A 27,347-nucleotide genomic window follows, 5' to 3' on the forward strand; every position below is an offset into this window, starting at 1 on the left:
AGTTCATAACTGCACCATGGGACTGACCAATTGACCATACTTAGGCAGCTGAAAGACATGTATTATAGCACTGGATTATGCATGATGTGGAATCAGATTAAATGACCAACGACAAACCTCACCCTAATCATTGACAAATGTATAGTCAAACACTGGTTTATGATTCATGATTTGTAATCAGAGGGACAGGATGGCAGTTTGCATAATCCCTGCCTTTGAGTTTGATGTGTAATCCCCCCCAGACTGTCTAACCCAATTCCACTGACAGTGGCAGCAGGGCTATTGCTCACCACACTGACTTCTGAAATCCACTGTTTTGCCACCCTGACAACCTCATTTCCCAGGAATCCATTTTCCATGAATTAAGTCTACACTTTTTTTCCCTTTTCAGGGTTTTTTTAATGAACATAACATTTAAGTACAGTGCTTTCACAGACAGCGTCTGATATCACATCTTAGTTGAATACTAGAACACTAATAATATCTATTTGTTTCACAATTTAGACACAAGTCCATCATGAGCAGGTCCACAAGCTAATCTCTTTGGTTTTTCTGGTGAGGTCTGGGTTAGGTTTGACCCCCACCCTGACACTAGCAACGGCAGCACATTCACCCTTTAACATTTTAGACTGACCTTTTTACCCTTCCATTTCCATACATGTGTGATCTTGATGTGTGTATATGTACATATGATCTGGACCCTGACTCTTTACACTGTCTTGTGCAGGGTAGTGGGTTAGTGCTGTTGTAATTTTTGTGTCAGGTCTGTAATCAGCTGGCTTTTTGTCTACACCATTTGAAAGTTGCTTGGGAACAAAATTATATTATATACACAAAAGGCAAGGCAAACTCACACTCAATCCCAAACCCTGTACCCCTCTCTTTTGGTCTGTTATACTCCCCTTTCCTCCCTAACATACAATTGAAAGGGTGGGGAGGGGGGAGCTTGGGAGAGTAAATTCATTGCACTTTCGTTTGTCAAGCACGTGCTTGCTGGAAGTGTGGGACAAGTACTCCTTTTATAACAGATTATGGATGCCATCCTTAGACCAAGCCAATGTGCCAACCCCTAGAATTTTACTGAGAGAGGGAACAGTGATACAAACAGAGATATCAGTAAATTATAGATTTCTTTCTTTAAACTGTTACTAGCAAATTACACATACTCATATGTAAAAGGTAGGTAACTAACTGCTAGACATACTACAGAGTTGCCTTTATTTCAAAACGAGATTGATTAAAACAGTAACCATATTAAACAATATAGTGGTGGCAATCTATGGTCAGATATTTATTTATTTGCTTGTTTGAAGAAGTAATGACATTAGCTATATTTACCTCCTTGATTATAAGGTACAAAACGTGATATTTCTTAGCTAATTAATTATATTAATCTATACTGTCAGGCTTAGAATAAATGTGACTATACAGTTTGTGGCTAACAATTTTTATTCTTCAACAGCACTGCAACTTATCAACTTGTGTAGTTTGCAAGCTTATGCAAAAAGTGTGGCATCTGAATAATATTACACAAATGAAATTTGGCAGCTTTTTGCATGCAGAAACATTAGCTAATCAAAAGTATTAACATGATATTTGGAAGGACAAAAACATGTATTAGATGGACTCACTGTGACCCCAGCAAATGGAAAAAAAGCAGTTTCAGATAATGAATCAGTCAACGCTCAAAATAGAAAATAAATAAACAAAAACAAATCCTTGTCTTCTGTGATCACAATCATGTCCTTGTGTGTGTCTCAGTCAGACTTCAGTATGTGACTTGGGGGGGGGGGGGGGGGGGGGGGGCTGGTACTTTGAGTGCTATCTCCATAGTGATGATGCCCCAGGTGTCAGTTAGAGAATGGGTCAATTGCATGCAAAAGATCTCAGAGGAGACTGCCAATCTTGTCTGTCTGCACTGACACACAGATATCTCGAGTTCCCCTCCACTCAGTGCACATGCATGTGTGTGAGAGAGTGTGTGAGTGTATGGTGGGGGGGTGTGCACAATCAGCCAGATATAATTACACCAACTGGGCTCTTTACTGCTGACGGCGCTGGGGCAGCCAAAAACAGCTCAGAGGGAAGGGGGATAGCAGGGCGGCTGGGCGAGGGGCTTCGTTACAGAAGCAGCCAAGATGGCCAGCAAAGGTGAGGTGTACAGACCAAGGAACGCAGGCACCGGGGCAGCAGTCAGTCCGAAAGGCATTCGGGGCAGCTTGCAGTGGGAGCTTCAGTGACGGTTCTGCACAGGACACTTTGGTTGGGGACCAGACTGGGGCGTGGTGGGCCGGTCTCACGCGTGTCTGGAAGCTTCTTCATTGGAGCCACCCTGACCTGTTGGGGCTACTATTTTGGGGGGTCATTTCGTAGCTGGACTTTCGGACTTCCTACTTGTCGTCAGGATTTACAGGGCTAACTGATCGGTGAGAAAGCAGACCTAGGGTCAGAATAGTGAGGTGAGCCCTCATGACTGTAAGAATTGTGCTGGGATGTCTGTGACTTGATTGTGGCTTTAGATTTTTGGCTGTGTTAGAACTCATTACAGGGGAAGCATTGATATATATGTGTGTGGATGTGTGTGTGGGAAAGCTTTCCTTTGTAAGGTGAAAGATTCCATTGCCTTCAGTGTAATAAGACGATCTGCAGCTGTAGATTTGCACCTGTGGTAATGAGTGTTAAGTCATATGAAGCCCCTGCTATCTTGGTTATAGAAACAGGCTTCAATTCTGATGGCGTAATCTCATTTGTATGTGCATCTGTGTGTGTGTGTGTGTGTGTGTGTGTGTGTGTGTGGGTGAGAGTGTGTGTAGATCTAAGTGCTTCTGAATGCTCAACTCAGCTGTTCTGAAATACACATGCAATTAAACTGTCATTACAGTTGCCTTCAGCGAAATGGAATTGAAATATTGTAGTATCTTTATTATACATATAGTACAAACATGCATCTGGTAAAGCACTTAAAGTAACTAATACTGATACATGTGTATATAAATAAGGGTAAATCAGAGTGCATGGAAAGATGCTTTACATAAACCAATATGTGAATAGTAAATTTAAATTGTAGAGAGTATGTATATCTTCAGAAAATGGTGTGTAGTAGAAGTAGCAGCACAGATATATTGTACTATAATGAGATATTCAGCTCCCATATTCCTTATTTATTTATGTTAGGGCATGTAAGTAATCATTACCACTATGGCAGCAGTGTGGTGTAGTAGTAAAGAGTAGGACTTGTAACCGAAAGGTTTGATTCCCCGCAGGGGCACTGTTGTACCCTTGGGCAAGGTACTTAGCCTAAAAATTGCCTCAGTAAATATCCAGTTATATAAATGAACAAAATTGTAACCTATGCAAATTATAACCTCTGGATAAGAGCATTTGCTAAATGACCATAATGTAATGTAATTAGTGATGGTGAATAAAGTGCAGCCAGAGGCCTCCTGTCATCACCTCTGCATGAACAGGTGGCTTCCAATGTGGCTTTCCTTACTGACTTTTAGAAACATACAGAGTAGATTCCCCTGATGTCTCACCAAATTGATTCCCTCCAACTCTTCAACTCCCCTGGTTTCACACTCAGGTTTTGGTTGCAGCAATGGAGACAGCTCCATGGAGGTGATGATGTGTTGCTCACTGAATGTTACTTGTGCCTTGAGGCTTTACATGCTGTTTAACACGTGTTATCGAGTGAGACTTTAATGATACTGAACTCGGAGCTTGGGTAGTGAATTTTGGTATCCTAAGGCAAAAATGTAAAGGCTTCCTACTAAGGCGTCAATCCCAACAAAATCTCAGTATACTTTGTCTCAGAGTGTTTCATATCTAATATTTGACATCTGAAACATAATTGAAATTCCCAGACTCTTTTTGTTTGTAGGCTGAATATTTTTCTCAGCTGTTGGTTGACCTCTTTATATAAGAGACTTCAGTGGATGAAGTGATGCAGCCTGCAGTCACTTGTCTCCTGCATAAGGCATTGGGTCTCTGGGTGTATCAGCATCAGCTGACCCAGCTGATGCTTGGTTTTAACCTCAGTTTCAGGTGCAGACTACAAAGCACCCTGGTGAAAGCCACAGATGCAGGCTGGTAGAAATGTATACTTCATAAATCAGGTTTTTCACTTTTCTCAAAAACAGGGAGTATGTAAAAAGGAGCGAATCCCTAATGTGTGGATTTTGAAAAAATTATGAGGGAGAGATGAACTCTTGCAAAAAAAAAATGTACAGTATACATTTTAATAGCTTATATTAAAATGTATACTGACACAGAAAAAAAAATGTTTCAGCCATACAATAGTGGTAAAGGCTTACAAAACTCTTGAGGTTGTTTTATCTGATTTCAGGCATCTTCAACAATGAGGAATCATAACCTTCTTTTATGTAATGAATGAGGACTCTGCCTATGACTCATCCATGTAAAACCGTAGAAAAGAATGGCCAGACTGCTGTGAATGGGGGTGTACTGACATGCAAAAAGGACACAGCTGGTCCAATCAAATCGAAAAGCTACTGTGACGTCATCTCCCTGTGAGATGGAAAGTGGTGTTCTACAGCCAATGGCAGAGTCCTACAGTAGCTCGTGCTGTCGTTCTGACAGTAAGGTGAGGGCAATGCAGTGGTGAAACGTTATGAGAACGTTACGTGCTGGCTGTGGTGTGACTGAAGAGCAGAGCAGAGGAGGGTAGACCAGGCATACAGGGAAGGCGGTAGTGAGTACTGTCAGCAGGTGCTTTTAGTGGCAATGTTTAGCGTCAGAGACCCACTACCCTGGTCTCCCTTCCAACCCCCTCCCATCCTGTCTATATTAAGCACAGCCTGAATTCCTCACAGCTCCTCTGCCCACTTGCTCCCAGCAGCCAAGGAATACTGCTGCTCTGTTTTTGCAAGGTCCATTTGGAACATGATTGACCCCTGAACTTGCTGTAGAAGGAAGGCAGCAAACCCAAGTGTAATTTTAAAAGTGTGCTTAGGATCATGATGTTACTGTACTCCATCTGTACCACACAGATCCACTGACTGAAAGAAATAGAATCCTGTGCACCAGAGGCTGCCAAAAGTCTTCATACTGCCTGTCTCTCTCCCTCTCTCCTCGTCCAATTTCTGTCTGTGACATGGGGTCAATCTCCAACTCTTTGTGAAGGAAAATGGACTTGGATTAGAACAACTCTCTCTGTCTCTCTGTTTTCTGTCTTCGTCCATTTCTCCTCACACCCTCCTTCCTTCTGTCCTTTTTTCTCATGCTTATTCCCCTCCTCTATCCCTCCTCCTTTCCACATTCCCTTCATTCCTTTCCCTTCCTATCATCCCTCTCTCCTCCCTTCTTTCCTCAGTGATGGACCTGATCTACTGGCGGGAAATGGAGCGGACAGGGATCGTGTTCACGGGGCTGGTGGTGGGTCTGCTCTGCATGTTCCAGCTCAGCGCCATCACCGTGGTCTCTCATCTCTCCCTGGCTGTGATGTGCTTCACCGTTCCCGTGCGCCTCCTCTTCAAGGTCCTGGAGCTGCTGCGCTGGAGCAGTGGGGCCCACCCTTTCCAGTGAGTGCACTTAAAAACAGCCCTGCTTGGTCCTTCCAGCACCCCATCTCCTGCCCCACTCGCTCTGTCAGGTGTGAATCAATTCAAACATGTTTGTGTGTGTGTGTGTCTGGGTCTCCTTCTCCAGGTCCTTCCTGGACACTGACAGCACGCTGACGGAGGATCAGACTGTGTTTTACGTTCACCGCATTGTTGTCATGTTGGCCACTGGCGTCACGGAAGTCAATCGGTTGCTTTTCGTCGCCAGCCTGTTCGACACGCTCAAGGTATGAATCCGCATTTTAAAAAAAGTAGGCTTACATTCTGTGATGCTCCCTCTCTGTTCCTGCCTCTCCTCCCCACCAGTCTGGTCCAGTCTGGCTGTCGGAAAGTTACATTATGTCCATCATACCCAGAAATCTTTTTTTTAAAAAAGCCAGCAGCCATACCTTTCTGTAGGCATCTTCTGTCTGATGACTGAAGCTAAGTGGAGCTGGGCTTGCTTCTTATATGGATGGAAGACCTCCTGGTAAAGCCAGGTTGCTGCTGGAAAGGATATTTGTAGGGCAGTAGAGGACTGTTAACTTTGGGTTATAAACACATCTCCTTACCTGCAACACCATGCTGCCATCCACTGTAACAGTACACGTGAAAGGGAAAAGTAAATTATCCCAGAAGAGCATTGTGTGTGCCTCCATGCAATTTGAGGTAGAATAATTCACAACCATACACAACCTGGCAGCTGAAATGTTGCTGACATGAAATTCACATATTTGTCATTATGGTTTGTCACTGATAACACTAGTCTTTGCACGGTTCTTCAATGACTGTGTTAAATATGTGTTCTGTTTTCAGTTCATTTTGCTGATGTACCTATTGACCTACGTGGGAGTTCTCTGCAATGGCCTCACCCTGCTGATCATTGGTAAGGCCCTCTTGTTGACTCCAAAACAGCCATTGCATATGCTGATGGACACTGCTGCACCCACTCCACTGAATCCTCTCTGCTTCTGTTCACCTTAATTCCAGAGTCACCCCTAAGCAAACCTGTTTGGAAAACTTATTGTTCCCACTGGCTTCACATTCACTCCACTTCATCCTGACACTACATTCATTCTGCGACCAAACCTATTCCACTTTTTTTCAGACACCAACTGCAAGTCACTCCTGTTCCACACTGACATCAAAAAGGTTTATGGTTGATAACATCAGGTTGTATTTGCAGGTTTTAGTAATTTAACATCAATAATAATTATGTCAGTTATATTATGAATGTCTGCCAGAATAGGTAAATGTCCAGTGCTTTGAGTAACATCTGCATATGTAAAGGGCATCTCCTTTCCTCCTTGTCCTGTGTATCAGGTGTGATTTGTGTCTTCTCCCTGCCCCTGTTCTACAAACGACAACAGGTAGGTCCTTTAGTTTCTCGCCTGAAACCTTTTCACCTCCACAGCCCAGCCACACTGAAAATCAGGATTTGGGAGGTGCTAAACGTGCAAATGCTCTCTGAGATAATAAATAATGGCCCACAGCCAACATAATTCCCTTCATTTTCGTTTTGACCTTCTGCTGCCGACAGAACTGATGCCGCAATAGCCGTTATTCAAGGGGATTCAATCAGTCTTTCAGGCACCCAACTGTCATTTCTCAGAAAAAAAAAATTCGGTGAGTTATTACCTTTTCCCAGGACAGCCCTCCATCATGTGGGGAAATCATTTAGGTAGTGGAAGCAGATTAAAAGCCGGGTCTGGGATTGGCTGGAGTCGGTGGGTCCTGCAGGGCTTGAGCCCCTCCCGCAGGTGGCGTCTGGTGACCTCATGCTTTGGGCAGACACCTGTCTGTGTTGAGTTAGCGCTGTTTACTGGCCTCTTCTCCGTGGTCCTTGGCCTGTGCATGGTACTGCTGGTGTGTTACCACATGTCCCTGCACCTGTCGTTTCAGCCAGCCCTAACTCAAATCCCATCACCTCCTCGCTTCCTCATCCTTTATGTCTGGCTTGTGACAAAACCCCTCTCTGAAAAAAGGCCAAGCAAAAAAGCAGAGAGTACCTTGTACTTGTGTAGTATTTTTAAATATACATTATTTTTATATAGAGATTTTTCCAATTCACTGATCACAAAGTGAGAATAAGTAGTTAAAATAATCCTGTCGTTCCCATCTGAGGTAAGTGGAGTCAAGGTATTGATAGCTAGTTAGTCTAATACTGCTCAAAAGTAATTAGACTGCTAGGCAGCCTACAACTGTATCTATTGGACTGTGCTTAGAGTCTGGTAATGCTGGCAGTTTGTCTAAATTGCAAGTTGCCAAATTACTCCCTCACGGAAATGATTTTTTAACTTTGAACTGGATTCAGTACACATGACAATGGCCCAAACTGGCACCAATAAGTTTCCAGGATCCTGCATTTGTGGTCTACTGTAATACATTTATCAGATACCTCTTATTTAGAGAGTCTTTTTCTGGCATTTGGACACAGAATATCCAACCCTTACCACTGTAAAACCATTTAGAATTGTCACATGGCTAAAACCATGATCAGTTAGCATGATGACTGTTACTATGGATAGCTCAGGAGCTCTGGGAACTCTAAATTAATTATCAAATGACCACAGCCGACCTATTTAATCTCTTGATTTAATCCTTTGATCAGACACTGTACAAGCTCCATCAGAATCTGACATTCTGGACCAGAACCAGACACTTGGTAACTCCAACACCAAGCTGTGCAGTTGTACTGAGAGCCACAGCATCTGTAACTCAGTCTGCCCTCTCTTTGTGTGACAGGAACGGATCGACAAGGTTGTGAGGGCAGTCACGTCTTGTACAAAAAAAATCAAAAACCTGTAAGTACTGGGCTGAATCTTTCTGTCTGCATTCCATTCTATAGACCTGCTAATGTCTATGATGATGAAGATGAATGTGATTATTATTATTATTATTATTATTATTATTATTATTCGTAGAGGTGCTGCAAGAAGGGGTATGCATTAATTACAATAACAAATGCAACATCCAATAAAATCTACATAACCTTTACATCTGCATTGCATTGTCATTTAGCAGATGCTCAGACGCTTTTATACAAAGCGATTTACATAGGTTACAATTTTTACATTTATACAGCTGAATATTTACTGTACAATACTGGGTTAAATACCTTGTCCAAGGATACAAAAGCAATGCGTCAGTGGGTAATCAAACCAGCAACCTTTTTGTTACGAGTGCTGCTCCTTGCCACTGTGCTACACTGCCACCCATATACTGCTGGAATCAAATTCACATCTGAATGCGTTTTTAAGAGCAGAACGCTACATTAGTTAAAGTGGAATCAAACTGAAAATTGAGCCATTTAAACAAATGTTAAATGAGTTCAGAAATGATCAGAGTGAGGAGAAAATCCACCATGAGGGCACATGAATATTTGACTTAATGGGGCACATCAAATGAAACATGGATTACTGAAAATAGAGAGTAGAAAGATTTTTAAGGGACCTCATATTTAGGAACTAACAAATCTCCCAACCCTTAATGTTAGTAGACAGTTAATTCCATTATCAGGGGGGCTAGAGCAGAGAAAGACTGAGACTGAGATATAGATGTGGGAGAGGAAGAGTAACAGAACAGAACAGGGAAAAATCTCTAATTAACCCAGACCAGTGTTAATGCGGGAAACAGAATCTCGTCTATCTTAAATCTGGTTAAATACAAAGGTTAAAAAACAGGGTCCTTTTCCAATAATTTTGTGATGCCATTTACATGGTATATGGTGTATTTGATAAGCATAATATGCCAAGGGTCCAATCTTCAACTATTGTCATATTTTAAAAAATCCTCATGCTTTGATTCTCTTAAATTCCATAACCACTCCGCAAATTTACATAAACTCATTTTCCTCCTTTTCATTTTGCTCCACAGATTTCGGCAGTTGGCTCAGATGGCCAAACGCACCCCTGCTCCTGCACCCCCACCCCCACCCACACACGGACCCAAATCCAGAACCAAATCAAAATAAGGATAGGGAGAAAATGCAGGGCTACAGGCTGTCACTCATTTGTCTTAACGCAATAGCCTGTGTGCAGGGACTGGTGAGGCGGGGTCTGCTGAGTCACAATTGGGTGGGAGGTTCTTGGGTGTGTGTGTTTTTTTAATCTTTTCATATAAGAAAGTGCTTTGATGGGGAGACTGATTTAAAATAGTGGCATCATGGACTTTGGTCGTGGAAGTATTTACAGATAGAATTAATCTGGTTCGGTATTCAAATTAGGTTCATCCTGGTGTCAAATCAAACAATTAGACCGGTCATGGACATGTGCAGTTTCTGAGAGAGCCAGAGCCAGTTTTTGCTAGTGTTATTCAGCTATTGTTACTTCTGCAGGAGTAACTGCTGCAGTACTGGGTGAATGCAGGCCTCTCGTCCAAATATAACAGCTTCAATGAAGTAATTCAATGATGAGCATTGAATAGAAAACCAGAAACCAAAGACTTAAATTTGTATGTGTGTGTGTGTGTGTGGTATGGTGGGGGGGGAACTGCTTTTCAGAAGCACTATTAAACTACTTTGTTCTTTCTTTTATGCACTTTGCCCCATAAAATTACAGCAATCTTTAATCTCATAGTGACTGTCCCTAGAAAGCAATCCCAAAGTGGCAGCAGTAGGAGCCGTGATCAGATGGTGTTTCTGTCATTCGGGTCATGGCAAGGGGCTCTCTGTGTGCCAGTAACTGTGTGCACGTCTTTGTTCATAATCTGAGGAGCTGTGGCAGAGTCGGGAGGTTAGATGCTTAGTGTAAGGTACTCACCTCTCAGGCTGTAAGGAATCAGCCAGTCTCAGTCCGGAACACCGCGTCATAATGGATCAGCCTCGGTGCATTGCTTACATGGGATAGGATGGCCTTTCTCGGGCCATGGTCCACTCACAACTGCCAAATTCTCTCTTGTCTGTGCCTTCACCCACCCCTGCCCAGAGGCATATGTGACTGACAATTACCAGGCAACTCATGCTGAATACAAATGCAAGGTGTGGCAGGCTAAAGCAAGATACATTGCCAGACATAAAGGTCTTCACACGTGATGTGTGTGAGCCAGGTTATGTCAGAACAGGGACAGGAGAAAAAACGTGATCGCCATCAAGCACCTGAGTTGGGAAACAGATCATCCAGTCCACGCTTTAATTACTCCCATCAGTTCCCCCTAACTGGACAGATTATGCCACCGTGGCCCCTGTCCAGATGGACATGGACACCAGAATGGCTTGTAAACACCTCTCCTGACCTCTGTAAAAACAAGGGATATGAAAACTTGGCTGTCACATTTTAAGTCTCTAATCAGCTCACCCTTAATCACATTCTACAGCTTGTGAGAATGTGGCAGTTGTTTATAGTTTTTACCCTTGTACTGACGTTCAGGAGAAGTTGCAGGGTTGCCAACATGCTTTTAAAGAATGCCTAGGTATCACTGAGGCAGTAGGTGTGAGCCATTGACATGTAACTAAGCCCTACCCCTCCCCCCTGAATCCTGGAAAGACTGACTGTCCTCTCTGCATAGAGATTTCTGCCCCTCATTGTCATGTGATTGCTCTAGCACTCTCTTTGTCTTTCAAACTGTCATGGCAATTTGTGCAGACACAGTTCTTGTCAGCACATACATGTGTGTGATTGCCCAGCCACTGACTGCTCTCCCATTGTTGCAGTGATCATCATGGTGCTTTTAACATGGTCCTAGCAGCCTTGAATTGTGGTAAAATAGCATGATAGTGTCTTCAGTGCTTGGATTATTTTAATGCTACCCATTTGTTACTAATGACAAAGGCAGGACCATTCCAGTCCTGAAAGGTCAGTGTGGTTTCTTCCATATATAGTATGAGTCTTTTATTTAGCAACCAAACAGATATAAATTCAGAGACAGCTATAACCCTGAAAGTATTGAATGGTCCAACCCTGTGCTATAATAACAAACTGCTGCAATGAGGCTGCCTTGGACCCACATTTGCTACCTCAAATATATCCTGAGACTGACTGGGAGAGGGAGGCTTTGGATGTCTTTCAGAAACCTTGCTGCAAATTTTGTTCTAAAATGAGAAATCACCCCTGGTGGACTGGGGGGAGTCAGTATTCATCCTCACTGCACTGGTGATGATTAAAGTACTGTACCATAGACACAGGAATGAAACTGTTAAACCCAAACCGAAAGAGAAGTCTTAATACAGGAGTCCATATCTGAATATGATGACTTGTATAATACTGATCAATCAATTCTTTTGTATTGTTAAAAAGCAAAGGGATATGGTGTTTCTTGCAATAAATGTAAAATGCTGAAGTAAAAAATATATGCAGTTCTGTCTGGTGTTTGTTGTACATTGCTTATGATGTGCTTTTTTCTACCCACCTTGAATGGACGTATCACAAGTATGATAATAATAACTTTACATTTCTGAAACTGGTAATTACTCTGCTTGACCCACACAAACATGCTTCTGTCTTCAGTCTAGACAGGTAATGAACGCATTGTTGAAGACAACACTTCTGCACAGCAGGGGCTGTCAATGTGTACCTGTAAAATGGAGGGTAGGGACGGCGCTTGGTAACGATACAACACCCTCTTTTCTTTGAATGATAATACACTTCTTATCTCGTCCAGCCCCCAACACCAATTGACGCGGTTTCATATGCTAATGTGAGGAATCTTACACTCTCCTCTCTCATTCCTGTATCACTCTAACTGCTCTACCACCAAATTACTTATCCCAGGGGGAAAAAAGTATTCTCCATATTATAAAACTACTGTGCATAGACTGAGAATTTCTGTAACTGTTCAGGAAGCGCGTCTTTCTAGTCTCCATCCACAAGGTGGCGAGCGATGCCGGCGATCGGCAAGGCGAGAATCTGGCTAAATTCAGAGCAACTGAATCCCCAGCTCTCAAAGCGAAATACTTTGCCATTTCGAAAAAGACGAGACAATGTGTGTTTACAGGTCTAAAATGTATTTATTTATTTATTTATTTAAATAGTCGACGTAGAAGCGTTGCACAACCCTAGATATAAACTAAAGTCGCAGGTACATAAAACAGATAGTGAACACTTAAACAATGTGTCAGTCAGCTTTTGTAAAATTTTCAATAACGTTGGTGAGATAGATCTTTTTTTTTCTTGGTTATGTATTTCATCGTGGATTAGTGAGGTGAATAACCAATAAACCAGCAATTGCTGTCATAAGGTACGTTCAGTTAATAGAAGTGCAGTTGGTGATGCAGTTTTGCACCTTCAAATGCGCGCGCTTGTTTTGGCCGGGGAGGAGATAGGCAAATTAGGATAGGTTTAAATCCCAAACCTTGCCTTCAACCGGTCGAGATCTCAGCGGGAGCGGTGCAGCTGCTGGAGTTGTCGGTGCTGATTGTAAAAAAGGGAAGCGACTATAGTTTTCGACCTGATTCTTTTAAGATCTATTTGGTATCCATGCACTTATGCAATGAAAACCAAAATGTATTTTTGTGACAGGTTGCGTTAAATTAAATCAGGGTATTTTAATGGTATGAGCGAAACTCATTTTGGTTCAGGGGAAAGCATCTGAACCGTGCGTTAAAGGATGCCATTTATAATTACAACCGATTATAGTGCATCGATGGCTCCTCCTGTACCCCCTCATAGCCCTCTAGCCAACGACTCCGGTGAGGGTAAAGAACGGGTGCTCAAGTGTGTACTACTCGGGGACGGAGCTGTGGGAAAGACGAGCCTAGTTGTCAGCTATACCACCAATGGCTATCCGACAAAGTACGTGCCCACAGCGTTCGACGACTTCTCAGGTAAGCCACTTTTTAAAGCCTGTTGGCATATCCAGTGATACGACCAGTTTTTAATCAAACAACCTGCAACCTACCATATTGTTTTAGAAACTAATTTCGAACGTTGACTTCTCTGTGTCATCGATTCTGTAGAGATTAAGTACGCACGCTTACAGGCATTGTGGTGCATGGCGTATTAGGGAGGATACAAATAGGTAATGTAATTGTAATTTTTATTCTTAGTAGCAGTAGGTGTGCTTGTAGTAGCAGCAGCTGCAGTAGTAGTGTGTGCACCCCTGGTGCGGATGCCACGCGCCTGTAGCGTTGTCCGCTGAGGCGTTGCCAGGGCATGATGGAACCTAAACCACTGTCAGCCCTTTTATGTTTCCTAACATTAAAACACACAGCAACCGTCGTTAGGCCGTTTATTTTGAACTCCTGAATGAAATTTCCCATTTAATAGAGAAATAAGATTTGATTTCAAACGTGAGAAGATGTAGCCAAGGAAACCCTGCATAATACCCTTAGCCTCCACACAATCGCCTAAGCAAATATTACTCAATCCACTTCCTCTCTTTATAGAATAGATCTGACCTGAGACCACTGATTTTAGAAAAGGAATGCCATGCCTCAGGCAGTATAGAGTGTATTTTTTGTGTCAGAGGGGAGTCTAACATTAACAGTTTAATTAACAGATTAATGTACACTTAGTGAAACTTTCACAAACATGGTATAATTCGTGTAAGTGGTGAGGAGTTTTATTGCTGTAATTGAATTTTAATTTTTTGAAAGCAAGACTTTTGTGATAAAAACTCTAATAATACAGTTCAGTTGGTATTGTGCTATGTACCATGTTTCAAAAATCAACATGTTTTTTTGTCAGCCATACATACAGTTCATATGACATGAAAAACAGCAGAACTGGGAAGTCAAACACACTGGAAGCATTTGTGCTCTTGCCTAGTTTGTTCACAGTGGAAAGTATTAGAGAGTTTGTATAATCACACAATGTAATGACTGGTTGGTACAGAGGTCAGATGTAGTGTCCTGTCCTTTGAGAATTCAAAGGACAGGACACTATGGAGGGGAAAATCAGTCAAGACAGGGGTGACTGGGCCTGCCTCTGATCTTGTGTGGTGGGCATCCTTATGCGTTTTCCCCCAGCAGCTATGAATGAATTCATAGCATCATGCCATGTCTTGCTGTGGTAGCAGGTGTGACCATCTCTCTCTCTTTCTTTATGATGCAGCGGTGGTACAGGTGGATGGGAACCCAGTGCGGCTACAGCTCTGTGACACAGCAGGGCAGGTGAGGACTCCCAAATGCACACACTTGCCCATATGTATACACACACTTCCCTCACTGTCACATACACGAACGCAGAAATGCACACACACACATGCACACACATTTTAACATCATAATCACACTACAGAAGGAAACAAGCAAGCCAGCAGAGGTTGTATGCTGTAGTTTACGCTCATGGGTTATGTGTCCGGAATGGCGGCGACTCTGTTGTTCATCCTTGGGTTCCATTACTTTTCCACCCTCCCACCTGTAGCTGTGTACTAGATGCAGTGATCACCAGCTTTGCCTGGCACCTTAGCAGCTATGAAGCCTGATCTCTCCACAGGCTCATGTCGAGACACCTTGGCTCTGAGATCCCGAAGTGCAGTGGGAGCACAACCTGGGGTATGCCAGTGACGCTGCTTTTTAGCATGGGAGGAAGCTATTTAGAAAGGGAGCGAATGGCTCAAGCATTCAGCTCCCATTAATCACCATAAACTGGAGGCAGCATCAAGTTGAGTGGTGACTGTGAGGGAGGAAAGAGAAACAGATGAGGTACAGCCCTGCTTGTTTTGGGCTGCGCAGACTTGAACAAAAGAAGAGAAATTGCCAGATCGGCCCTCAGGCACAGGTTGTCTCTCCAAGTTTTCTGACGTTCATTTAAGAAGGGAGGGGTTCTGTGGCTGTGCCACTTTCCAGGCCTCCGCAGTGTTATTAAGTTAGACTTGATTGTGAGTGCTGTGGCTTCCTACCCCTCATCTTATAATTTAGTCGCTGTCAGCTTACTTATTGTACACTTTGTTCTGTATTGCTGACACAAGTTCAACACATTTTGTCAGTTCCGCACATCGTTTCCAGACGAAGAATAGCTCTATTGTTCTTGAATCAGTAGCACTGCTGGTCACCTGATCCAAGCAAGTTAGTTTCCTGAAGTCATCCATAGCTTTTTTTACATTCCAAACTCTGTATTTATGTCTAAATCTGTAGTAAATCAGGTCAATAATGTGCTTCTGCATATATATGTCATGTATAGTACATGTAAAGAGCATATCCTGGGACTTAAAATAAACATGGTCACGAAATGTGTGGCATGTCACAGTGTGAATTACAGATGTGGCGTCATCAGATTTATTACTATAAGCAGTAATCTGAAAAAGTGAGAATCTTCAAGCACAACAAACAGCTGTGTGAAAATGCCAGCTCTTCCTTCCTGGGCAGCTGTTCCTGACAACACAGCAAAAAAGGCTCCTGCGTCACACTCAGGCAGAAGCAGATACGAAATAAGGATGTCACACAAATTAAGATGTCTTTTCTGGGAGAGCTTTGGGTCTTCGTTGAGTGCATACCAAACTCCCATGTGGCCACAGATAGACAAGCTAGAGCAAACAGCTCCAGATAAGAACTCTGGCACACACACAGACAATATAAATCCCATTCACTAATGCCAAACATGTGCACCGTCAGCATACAGAACAAATTGTACAGGTTTTCTGCCATGGAACTGCTGGATCTGGGGCTGACAAACCACACAAGTTTTGAAATTCAGGAGTTGGGGCATCTGTCAACACTTCTAGATGATTACTAGCTGCATTATTATTACTATGAAGGGATTACGTGAACTCCTGTAATCTCACTAAAGGCCAGTTAGCTTTCTGTCCTCTGCTTAATTTCAGTGTGTGCTTGATGTTCTGGTGCCAGTGTGGCTTATGTCTTCCCTGGCCATTTTTTATTCGTCATAATGGCAGACTCATGGCAGTGTGATTCTGGTGAAAATTTCCAATAGAAATAGCCTAGCAGCTTGTAGGCACTGTTTTTACTTGCAAGCTTCTGCAAGATACAGCTGTTTGGCTGTGTTATTTTAGCATGCATGCACTGAATATCAACAGATGTATAAGGGCTGTTATTAAGTATAAAAGAAGACTATGTGCTGTAGTTCCAGGTACAGCCAAGGAGATGTCCCCGTATCTGTGAAATGAGACTGTGTTGTCAAAAGGGTCTGCATTGAATGGGGCAATGATTTTGGAATGACTAAAAGTGCTGGTTAAATTGAACAGTGGAGTGGAACTCCTCAGCACAAGAAGAATAGTGGCCAGTTGTTGGAGGGCAGGGATAGGATACGGGTGGAGGTGTTGTATGCATTGGATTACCTATATAAGGCGTACACACACAAACATAATTGTAATGAATGTCACATGATCAGCTACAATGTGTGTAGAGTGCATTTCCTTTTAATTCATCACAGCCCGTCATTTTTTCCTTCCACGTCTCACACTTGTCCTCTTCTTCCTCCTCCCTCTAATCCCTGCCCCCAGGACGAGTTCGACAAGCTGCGTCACTTCTGCTACTCACACACGGACGCACTGCTCCTGTGCTTCAGCGTGGTCAGCCCCGCCTCCTTCCAGAACGTGTGGGAGAAGTGGCTTCCAGAGATCCGCCGGCGCTGCCCGCTCACGCCCGTGCTCCTGGTGGGCACCCAGTCCGACCTGCGGCAGGACGTCAAGGTGCTGATCGAGCTGGCCCGCCGGCGGGAGCTGCCTGTCCCCGAGGCCGACGCCCGCGCCCTGGCCGAGAAGGTCGGCGCCGTGGCGTACGTGGAGTGCTCGGCGCTGACGCAGAAGAACCTGAAGGAGGTGTTCGACGGCGCCATCACTGCTGGACTACGCCACGCCGAGAAGCGGGCGAGGAAGGAGCTCAAGGTTCACAGCACAGCCAATAAGATGAGAATGCTGTCCAAGTCCTGGTGGAAGAAGTATGTCTGCATCCAGTGACACCAAGGGGTGGGGGAGGGGGACTCTCACGCTAACACACAGACTCTTATACTGGAGCGGTGACAGGAACGCAAGAGAACTACAATGAATGTGCTGTCTAAAAAACATAAGATTGGATTGGAGGTTGGCTCCTTAAAAGATGATGCTGGAAAGAGCGCTGAATCATGGTCAGTTAATCTTGCAACAGGAAGATCTGGTCTTCGTGGGCAGAAAATTAAGATGTCCCTTGAAAACTTTGTTACACAGTGCATCTTCTGCCTGCCATCCGAAAGCTACATGGTCTAAAATGAACTTCTGTAAATGGCATGGACATAGACCTATGGCAGTTGGAGAATAAAAAGGATTTTTTTTTATTTGTATTTGGGCATACCTTTAGTTCTTTGCCTCTTTCAGATCATTTAGTGAGTACTGCATTCATTATCCAGCTCTTAAACCCTCCACTGCTTTCTTGAGAACAATGAGTTCAGAGAATGTAACTTTGTTTCAGTTTGAATTGTTGATAATTCCAATGGGTTTCAATTGTGATACATCAGAGAACATGGTGTAAAAGCTTATCTTTCATTAATGCTATACTAATATGTTGTGACTGTCAAACCATGTTTACCTTGCCTGGCACACATGTGCCATCCCATCTGGGTTGATCCCTCATCAGTTCTTAGACATTCGGACAAGACAAAGGGCTGTATCAGCTTTGTTGGAGCTGAGATAGCTAAGTCTCAGACCTTGTGACAATGGCTTTATCGAAACCGACCTAGATGGCAGTTCTTCTGGACTGATTTTGACTGTTCATTTCCTGTAATGACACTGGCCAATCAAGTCAATCCACAGCCTCAGTCTTGGAGGCCAGGTGTCCATTTTATTTAGGAAAGTCACTTCTGGGTAGGTTCACGCAATTTTTCGTGACAGTCCCTGGGGTCCAAATGTTTTAGGCCATTGGTTCATAACATTGGTTGATTGAATCTGTTTGAGTGTTTGTAAATTAAGTGTTATGTTGGTATTAAACCTGCCTACTGGATGGTGTAAATGTTGAGTATTTTAGCATCCGATCCCCCTGCAACAGAATAGTGGTGGCATCAATGTAACCAAATTGTTTCTCCCTCCTGGAAATGACAGGTGATGTTTATTTATTCATTTATTTATTTATTTGGTTGAATTCTTGAGAGGAACTTGAAATTGTTTGTCTGAAATGTGTGTTCTCTTGGGTCATTCCAAGAATCACAAGACCAGCATGGTTGGTAGATCTTTTTTTACACTGAACCCAACTACAGTGGAACAGCTGTCTAAATTCCGCCAGTCACAGTCTGCAAATTTAAATCTGTAAATTAGAAATGTATCTATTTAATGTGTCCTGCAACAACATGGGTGCTGAGATGGAGGGTGGCGTGCAGCTAAAGAGAACTTATGTGCTAAGACTTGTTCTTATTAGTACTTCATTCTTAATGTTGGTAAGACCCTGTTCTTAGAGTGGGGTGGTCTTTGGTCATAGCTGCATGTCCTGTCCTCACTTCACACCTCTTTAATGTGCAGACATAGGCCCTGCTGAAGCAACAAGCGTTACATGACCCATTACATACTGTAGTCAGTCACTTTACCCTACTAGTCTGATTGATCTGTCCTTCTCACCCCACCTCTGTCTTTTTCTCTCTGTCTGAAGTTTTGGTTTGCTTTGTGTTATTGGTATGGCGAAATCAATGCTTATGTTGCCAAAGCATTATGCAAAAATGATATATGTGGCCAATGACAGTGATAATGAAGAACAACAACAAATTGCGTTCATTGTTCACTCACCCCCTCAGCTGATAGCAGGCAGTGACATACTGCGCCATCAGTATACAACCCTCGCCTCTCTTAAGGTCTTCTCTGTCTCTCTTTTCTATCATTCTCTTATTCTCCAACATGTCATCTACCCAAGAAAGTATCCCAGAGCCTTTTGGCCAGGGAACATTGACCAAGTTCCTTCCCAGCTGACTCAGGGATTTCAAATTTTTTATTCCCTCTGGGAAATGTAACCTGTTTGTGATAATGCAATATAAAATGTACTAAAATAAATACATTTTATTTGACTGACTGATATTGTTTTGTTTTATTTTTGTCACCAGAAACAACCAATGGAGTTGACTATTAGCTGTAGTTGGCTGGGTATTTGATAACCCCATTCCTTCATCTCTCGCTCTTCCCGTGGTCATCTTTTCACGTGTTGTATTGTGTTTAACTTTTACAAAACTGGGTTTGGATTTGTGATTTGTCTTATAGTCTACACCTCTTTACGGTTGCATACTAGGTTCAACCTGTAAGTATATTGCACTGACTCCATTATATTCTATGCAAATAACTCATTGTTTTACACAATAAGTACAAGATTGCAGACAGTGGTACCACATACCATGTAGCAAAACTACCACATAAAAATTACACTTAAGGGCAAGAAGAGACCATAGTCGGGGACTGGAGTACAGTCTGAAGAGGTGGATCTACAGTCTTCAACGGCAGATGGCCGCAGTAATAACCGCAACGGTAAGCTTGTTCCACCACACAAGGGCCAAGATGGACAGAGGACACAACCAGGATGCGGAGCCACGAGACGGGAATCCTAATGATAGCCCCCTGCCCAAACAGGAGTCTCCTGTCCCACTATGACCTCTGACTTCTGGAGCTGTTTCTCCGCCCAGTGGCAGAGACCACACTGGAAGTCCCCAGTACACAAGCTGCTCTCATTTTTAACTCTGATATGCAGATGAAGTGGAATCCATAAAGACGGTTCAGTATGAAATCATCAGCGAATCAGCAGTCTTGTGTTGTCAGTGTTCATGCACTGTCCCCTCCACAGAGTGCAGCGCAGTGTTAGCCCTGTGAGCCCATTACGGCAGTGTCAGCCCTGTGAGCCCATTACGGCAGTGTCAGCCCTGTGAGCCCATTACGGCAGTGTTAGCCCTATAGCTCGATGCAGCAGTGTCAGCCTTGTGAGCCCATTACAGCAGTGTTAGCCCTGTGAGCCCATTACGGCAGTGTCAGCCCTGTGAGCCCATTACGGCAGTGTCAGCCCTGTGAGCCCATTACGGCAGTGTTAGCCCTGTGAGCCCATTACAGCAGTGTTAGCCCTGTGAGCCCCTTATGGCAGTGTCAGCCCTGTGAGCCCATTACAGCAGCGTTAGCCCTGTGAGCCCATTACGGCAGTGTCAGCCCTGTGAGCCCATTACGGCAGTGTCAGCCCTGTGAGCCCATTACAGCAGCGTTAGCCCTGTGAGCCCCTTATGGCAGTGTCAGCCCTGTGAGCCCATTACGGCAGTGTCAGCCCTGTGAGCCCATTACGGCAGTGTTAGCCCTGTGAGCCCCTTACGGCAGTGTTAGCCCTGTGAGCCCATTACTGCAGCGTTAGCCCTGTGAGCCCCTTACAGCAGTGTCAGCCCTGTGAGCCCATTACGGCAGTGTTAGCCCTGTGAGCCCATTACGGCAGTGTTAGCCCTGTGAGCCCATTACGGCAGTGTCAGCCCTGTGAGCCCATTACGGCAGTGTTAGCCCTGTGAGCCCATTACGGCAGTGTCAGCCCTGTGAGCCCATTACGGCAGTGTTAGCCCTATAGCTCAATGCAGCAGTCTTAGCTCTTTGAGCTCATTACAACAGTATTAGTTCTGTGAGCTCATTACAGCAATGCTTCTCATTTTTTTCTTAGTTTTCTATTATCAAAGAAGGATATGGTGGTGAAGCATACAGCCATTCATAAAGCGTATAAATTGTATTTAAAATCTAAGATGATAACAATGGTTCCTATTTCAGATGTTACATTTTTTCAATGGAGTGTGTTCAGCAGGGTGAAATTAGTCAGACAGCAGTCTTTCTGTTTGCACAATATAAGACTGTAAGTTACCCAGTATTCTCTCCTTCATTACACAACAATTACAATGCAATCAGATGACAATGTGTTGCTCATCTTTTTGTTAACCACAATAGACAGCTACATAAACTACCTATGCAACATGTCTGTCTGGGTAAAAATGGGCAAATGGCAATAAACAAACAAATTACTGGTGAAAGAATGTGGTGTCTGCTTCTGTTGTAACAGCTGTGAGATGGGGTTGGTAGTGATTTACCAGTTTACGAGTTGGTGTGTTTGTATCATTGTTGGGAACAGAGAAAGCGTGTACATGAAATGGGTGTGTTTTGATAATTGTGGCCTCTGAGGTCTACATTTAGGATACACAGGTAATTTGACTGAAAGCACCTTCCATTGTCTGAGTCAAAGTAGCCGAATTAGCCTGGCTCGAACTGGTTTATTTTGGATCTCCAGGTGTAGGAATGAGCTGTCTGATTTTTAAAAGAATCAGCCTTAACCCTATCCTTAATTGCTACCCGCCTGATAACTCTTCTCCTTCTTTTGTATTGTAACTTTTTAGGAGACAGAGGACATTTAGTGGGGCTGCTGCAAATGACAGGTACAAAAAGGCCAACCTTTGTTATGTTCTGTGCTTGTATATTCTAAAACTTGAATATGGGTGTATGTCAGACAAAGTAAACACCGAACATTGCACTGTGTGCAATAATTCTCTTCTGCTCACTGCATATAAAACCCTTCATTGACTTGGACCTTTGTACTTGCAGGATCCGGGTGGACCCTGTGCTCCCAGTCTCACTCTGCATTCAGCAACCACTCATCTGCTGGTCTCTCACTCCTCTAAGACCAGGAGGGGGAGGAACTTTTATTTGTTCTACACGTCAACTTTGCAACTTTTCTTCCCACTGATTTAACTTACGGAATCATTTAACTAACACCTTTGAAAGAAAAAATCAAGACATTTAATCACTGCTGCATTTTAAAATAACATGGTCACTGTCAAATCATGCCATCAAACAAAAATAATCAAAACAGGGTGTGCAATGGTTACTTTCTCATACTTAGATAATCCAAATAGCAATGAACAAGGTTTACAAGGTTTGTAACCTACATTGTAGTACTTATTTACAATTATGCATAGTAAGCATTCCCTATGTTGCAGTGAAACTCGTATGGGCAATGCTGTCGTAGGGAGACATTACTGCAGATACATTCTGAATTGATTTAGTGATCTGCATGCCTTGTAATAAGTATTTGAACATTGTAGTAATATGTGGTGGCTGCATTCTGAGAATTCTGCTTGTGATTTAGAGTTTTGCACTCTGTATGTAAGCACAGCAATTTGTGTCTTACAGTAAAAAATTTGCAAGTCAGTTGGCTCTTTGTGTTCAGAGTTTTGGACAATGAAACTGTTATGAGAATTGAATCAAAGCAATTGTAAAATACTGTAAACAGAATGCTTCTTTAGCTTCAAAGATCTTTTTTTCTGGTACTGAAAGCAACAACCCCAGCTCAGGTGAGAGTAAGTTTTCACCTGGGTATCTCTGGTAAACAATGATTTTGCAATAACCAAACATCCTTGTGTTAGTGCAGAAGTTGCACTCCAGGGCAGGGTTTTATTTGGGCTTGTCCATATTTGTCTACATAGTTTAGTATTTCTCTAATTTGCATAAATCATTTTTTCACACAATCTGTGTTTAATGTCATGTCCAGAATGCTTTGTTGGCCTGCTTGTGGCAGTCCGCTGGCGTGGTCTTATCTGATTGGTCCATGAAGCTGTTTTGTTTGAGTGGAGTGTGCTGGTGGGAAGAGCTCACGTGTTATTGCTTGTCAATCTCAGCATCCCTCTTTCCCTCCCTCTCTCTTTGTTTCAGTGGATTGTTTTGTTAGCGTTTCCTCCACTGTTTGCTCAGACCCCATGCTTTGATCTCCTTCCCAGTGAAATATACCCCCCCCCCCACACACACACACAACAGTGAAGCCTTGATGTTTCCAAACAGTTCTCTGTAAGAGAGGTCAGGGCAGGTAGACTTGGCTGTGTTTCCTGTCGACCCCTTTTGTCAATTACTAAAAGGGACAAAGCAGTGCGCAAGAGTTCGACATCACTTTGACAGGCGTAATTCTCGGACTTCTCAAAGTAAACACATACAGTCTTGGTCTGTCAGTCCAGCCCATTCACGCCTTGTAAAGGCATGTTCAGGAGACCCTCACCATGCACAGATTTGTCATTCTAGGTTTTCAGCATTCACACCAGGCACTTCCTGTTCCCAGCGTCAATCTTTATTCTCCGGCTGCACAGCACTGGGCCCAGCCTCACTCCTTTACATTGAGTTTGCACAGTGCTCATGTTACAGTATTAATGCACACATATGAAATGTATTACTTGTTTATTACACTATTATGTTGTTTTTATGCTGAGAACACTGTTTTGTGTCAAGAACAAATCCCTTCTTTATTATTGGTAGACCATTTGTGGATTTTCCCTTTTTTTGATTGGAAAACGAGACCTTTACTTTGATTTGACAGTGTGTGACCTCTTCTCTGCAGATCTCTGCCAGCGGCTAATTTCATGTAAGATACTGTGTGGGTCTGCCCTTTAGCTTCCTGTTTTTGATAAACAACCTGGACTCTGTGTTAGAAAGACAAGTTCTCATCTCACATGCTCTTGATCCATATATGTAACTATACGTTGTGGGTCAACAAACTGAAAAAGTATCTGTGTATCTGTGTCAAGGCTGTACAGAGCATTATTCCAACCATTTTCACAAAGCTGAGGGAAAATTTTGGTACTGTGTGAATATCAGTTATGTGACCGGACTTCTTTCTTCAAGGAAAGACAATGGATTATGTCAGAATAAGTGAAATGCTGCTAAAATACATTAATGTGCTCTTGATCACACACATGATTTAGCAGATTTTACTAAGAAAATAATCTGTTCTGGTGAAACGCTACATAAATATTTACCTATTTACATTGTCATTTACATTTAGTTGTTTGTGTCAATACATCAGGCAGTGCTATAATAATCCCTTATAATACATTGGGATATACATGTTTACTAAAACCTTGTGGAAAACAGCCCTTACCTCTGGATTCAGTCAACATTTACCTTTATCTTTGATTCTGGGGTGATACCTTCATTCTTTGCAAACACAGTTCCAGCGAGTTCAGCAATCAATAAAAAAGATAACTTTTGCATGTAGTCAGAGTCAAGGACAAAGCTTGATTGATCCTAAGGGTTGAAGTCATCAGCTGGGAGAGAGGTTGGTAGACCTCTCTGCAGAAGTCTTTTTTTTTAAAAAAAAGGGATTGCAAGGGTTTGGGTTTGAGGTTATCAAGATGGAAGGTGCCTTCCTTACTCCATGATTCTTACATTTCTGTGAACTCATACAGTAAGCACTTAAACTGTATGTTAGTCTTTTGATAACATATTAAAGGTTAAAAAAGTCCTTTTGAATATAACTGACATTTGGTGGCTGTGCCAAAATGGCGTTTGTGAAAGGCTGTGAGCGCGGAAGGCCTTATTATGAATTTTGGTGAACTCTGTTATGTAAGTCTGCACCTCTCAAACAATTGCTCTTCACACAGTGTGGAGTAAGGACTCCACTGTGTTGTGGCTAACACCTGCCACAGCTCTTGATTTATCTCAGTAACAAGGCCCTCTGTCCCTGGGTATAAATGGACCGTGGCTGCTTCTGCTTCTGCAAGTTTGAGCCTGTAGCCTTTAAAAGCCCTGCTCAGTCTCTCTGAGAGGGACTCTCTGTGCCCTTTTTTTTCTGTTCATCCTCTTTCACACTGCACGTACATCCCTGGCTCTATTGTATGAGTGGGGATTGTCCTTTCAGTTGGAGAAGTAACTGCTTCCTCCTCATTATAACTGAGGAAGCTTTTAGTGTGATTGTGATTCAGATCCAAAGCACCAAAATGGTATGATGTTTTAATTAGGACCAACCGCAGCTCTTTTTTATTCTCCAGTGCCTTTGAAGCTGTAGAACAGGGCCCTGACCTCTGACCCGGTCTCCTCTGGTCAGGATGTGCCAATCCTGGAAGTAACACTGATTGGACGTTGGTGACCTCTGACTCCTGGCACAGTCCAGACTGCATGGCTATGTCTGTGCTTCTAGCACAGCTAATGTGTAATACTCTCACAATATTGTTGTGACTTGCTAACATTGAAACAATGTTTCAATGAGTGACATTGTGAGGGTTGTCTGTGTAGAGAGGACTCTGCTGTGTAGCGAAAGTCATGTGATGTGCATAGTAAATCATTCACAAAAACTAGTTTCTGTCCTCTGTTAACTTACCATGTCATTTTTCTTTTATATTTAAAAGCATGTAAGAAGCCAGATAAGCTCTACATTCTAAATGGGATACCATGTATAGTTTGCTACACGAGAAGAGGGAGCACGTGTGTTTTAGCTTGTTGTGGTGTGTGGGTTAACACTGTTGGCTTTTCTGTCAGGCTATGGGACACATATTTGATGAAAGGCTTAAATCGATCAAAGACTCATTTCCCTTGTCCCATTTAGCACATAGCCTTCACAGTAAAACAGTAATACAGGGCTGTGTCTTTTCATAGTTTGTGAGCTGGAAGAGAAAAGGGGTTAATCTTGTTAGCAGCTAATCCCCTCTCCCTTTTCTTCTTATGCAGAATGCATGTTAAAGAAAGTTTAAGAAAGTTAAAGACTGAAATAAAAGAGAAAGAAATGTGGAATGTGGAAAAATGGAATATGAACTGCACACAAACTGCATGAAGACCTTGCCGCTTACTTTCCTTGATCTGCCCTCATCATCTGAGCCTGGAATATCAGTTATAGACTTTCCTTACTTCAAGCCGTCTTCCCATTTTCCAGCAGCTGTGTGTGTGTGTGTGTGTGTGTGTGTGTGTGTGCATATGTGTGCATATGTGTGTGTCTGCTTGTTTGCCCATCTCTGTGCTGAATCACGTTCACTCATGAGCTGCACAAGGCCTGGCATGAATCCAGCTGAGGCAGCTTTCATCACTGCAGTCTTCTGGCCTGCAATCCCAGCATGCACTGCATGCAGCCCACAGACCCTCACTGTCCCCTTGCATCCCTGGTGTACTGCTAAATACGCTCCACATGACAGAGTGGACACTTTTCTGGTACTTCTATATAGCAGAGTGGACATTTCCCCAGGTTACATTAAGGTTGACTGGACATTTTTGCAGCGTCTGTTTCTTCAAGGCAGAGTGAGCACTCCTCTCAGTTTATAGCTACTTTTACTCTCATCTGTTACCCCACATATTAGTCCATAATTTCTGCAATGCTTTCTCAGGAGCCAATAAACACAATATTCGAGATTGTTCAGTAAAACTACTGGAAAATGCTGCATTAGTTGAAAACATTTGTAAAGTAGAAAAAAAAAACTGACAGAGTTTTATTCCATGCCTCAGGCTATATGAAAGAGGCTTTCACGTCTGTTTTTTCCTCCTTTTCTTTTCCACACAATCCTTTCACTTAAACTCTCTCTCTGTACACCAACCCAACCCTCCATTAACACAGGGCAGCAGACTGTCTCCACAGCACAGACTCTAAGCAGCATGCCTTTCAAATGACCCCTTGCTCAAACATTGGACAGCTGCATGCATGTCCAGGTAATGACGTCAGACAAATCTGTTCGTGCTGTTCCCCTGAGTGATCACAAGCCCTATGTGCGAGCTCAGTTTATTTATTTTTTTTGTTCACGTTCCTGTTTATGGTGTGTAATTTCACCTGTCCATGGCAATAAATCTCTTTGCATTTGAAGTTTTTTCAAGAATTCCATTACTCCTCCACTTTCTCAATTTAAAAAACATGGCATGTAAATTATTGATGTGCGCTAGAATTCCAAAGGTCGAGTCTTCATGAATAAATGGTCCTGTGTTTCTTGTCATAATTACCTGGACAGAGCATTTAAATAAACATGCACAGCCAAGCTGGAGGCAAGAGCTCATGTCCATAAGTGTCTGCACTTTTCTCACACGCTTTTCAGCTAACCTTTGACCTCTAATCTCCCAAAAGGGTCCTCTGCCAGGGACCACCCAGCCTGCTGCTAACAGCCCAGTGAGGGGCAAAGGGCAAGGTGCAGTTTAGACCACTCTGTCAAAGAAGGGGCATCTAACATTAGCACTGAGGGCAAGATTGCCATAATGTATCTGATTGCT

At 43.0% G+C, this 27,347-nt stretch overlaps 2 protein-coding genes across 3 annotated transcripts; both read left to right on the forward strand.

Moving 5' to 3' along the window:
* The first annotated feature begins 2,094 nt into the window (after positions 1 to 2,094).
* On the forward strand, positions 2,095 to 11,148 carry LOC118775222 (reticulon-2-like). 2 transcript variants are annotated; one of them, XM_036525021.1, is made up of 7 exons: positions 2,095 to 2,459; positions 5,333 to 5,540; positions 5,668 to 5,806; positions 6,375 to 6,444; positions 6,882 to 6,928; positions 8,304 to 8,362; positions 9,435 to 11,148. In XM_036525021.1, exons 2-7 carry the CDS (start codon positions 5,335 to 5,337, stop codon positions 9,529 to 9,531), a joined length of 618 nt encoding a protein of 205 aa, XP_036380914.1. In that variant the 5' UTR covers positions 2,095 to 2,459; positions 5,333 to 5,334; the 3' UTR covers positions 9,532 to 11,148. The 2 variants fall into 2 exon arrangements, with proteins under 2 accessions (XP_036380914.1, XP_036380913.1); XM_036525020.1 differs by having other exon boundaries at positions 2,097 to 2,151.
* Positions 11,149 to 12,885: 1,737 nt separating this feature from the next.
* LOC118775221 (rho-related GTP-binding protein RhoU-like) lies at positions 12,886 to 19,406 on the forward strand. Its single transcript, XM_036525018.1, has 3 exons — positions 12,886 to 13,317; positions 14,546 to 14,604; positions 16,896 to 19,406. Exons 1-3 carry the CDS (start codon positions 13,101 to 13,103, stop codon positions 17,349 to 17,351), a joined length of 732 nt encoding a protein of 243 aa, XP_036380911.1. The 5' UTR covers positions 12,886 to 13,100; the 3' UTR covers positions 17,352 to 19,406.
* Positions 19,407 to 27,347: the final 7,941 nt, after the last annotated feature.

The sequence above is a fragment of the Megalops cyprinoides genome, chromosome 3, assembly GCF_013368585.1.
Source record: "Megalops cyprinoides isolate fMegCyp1 chromosome 3, fMegCyp1.pri, whole genome shotgun sequence".
Classification (NCBI taxonomy): domain Eukaryota; kingdom Metazoa; phylum Chordata; class Actinopteri; order Elopiformes; family Megalopidae; genus Megalops; species Megalops cyprinoides.

Bases quoted from the DNA above. Each gene is read 5' to 3' on its own strand.
- LOC118775222 (XM_036525020.1), top strand. The intron at 6,445-6,881 runs GTAAGGCCCTCT...CCTGTGTATCAG, and splicing joins CCTCACCCTGCTGATCATTG to GTGTGATTTGTGTCTTCTCC. The intron at 8,363-9,434 runs GTAAGTACTGGG...TTTGCTCCACAG, and splicing joins ACAAAAAAAATCAAAAACCT to ATTTCGGCAGTTGGCTCAGA.
- LOC118775221 (XM_036525018.1), top strand. From the start codon at position 13,101: ATGCCATTTATAATTACAACCGATTATAGTGCATCGATGGCTCCTCCT. The intron at 13,318-14,545 runs GTAAGCCACTTT...TTTATGATGCAG, and splicing joins AGCGTTCGACGACTTCTCAG to CGGTGGTACAGGTGGATGGG. The intron at 14,605-16,895 runs GTGAGGACTCCC...CCCTGCCCCCAG, and splicing joins TCTGTGACACAGCAGGGCAG to GACGAGTTCGACAAGCTGCG.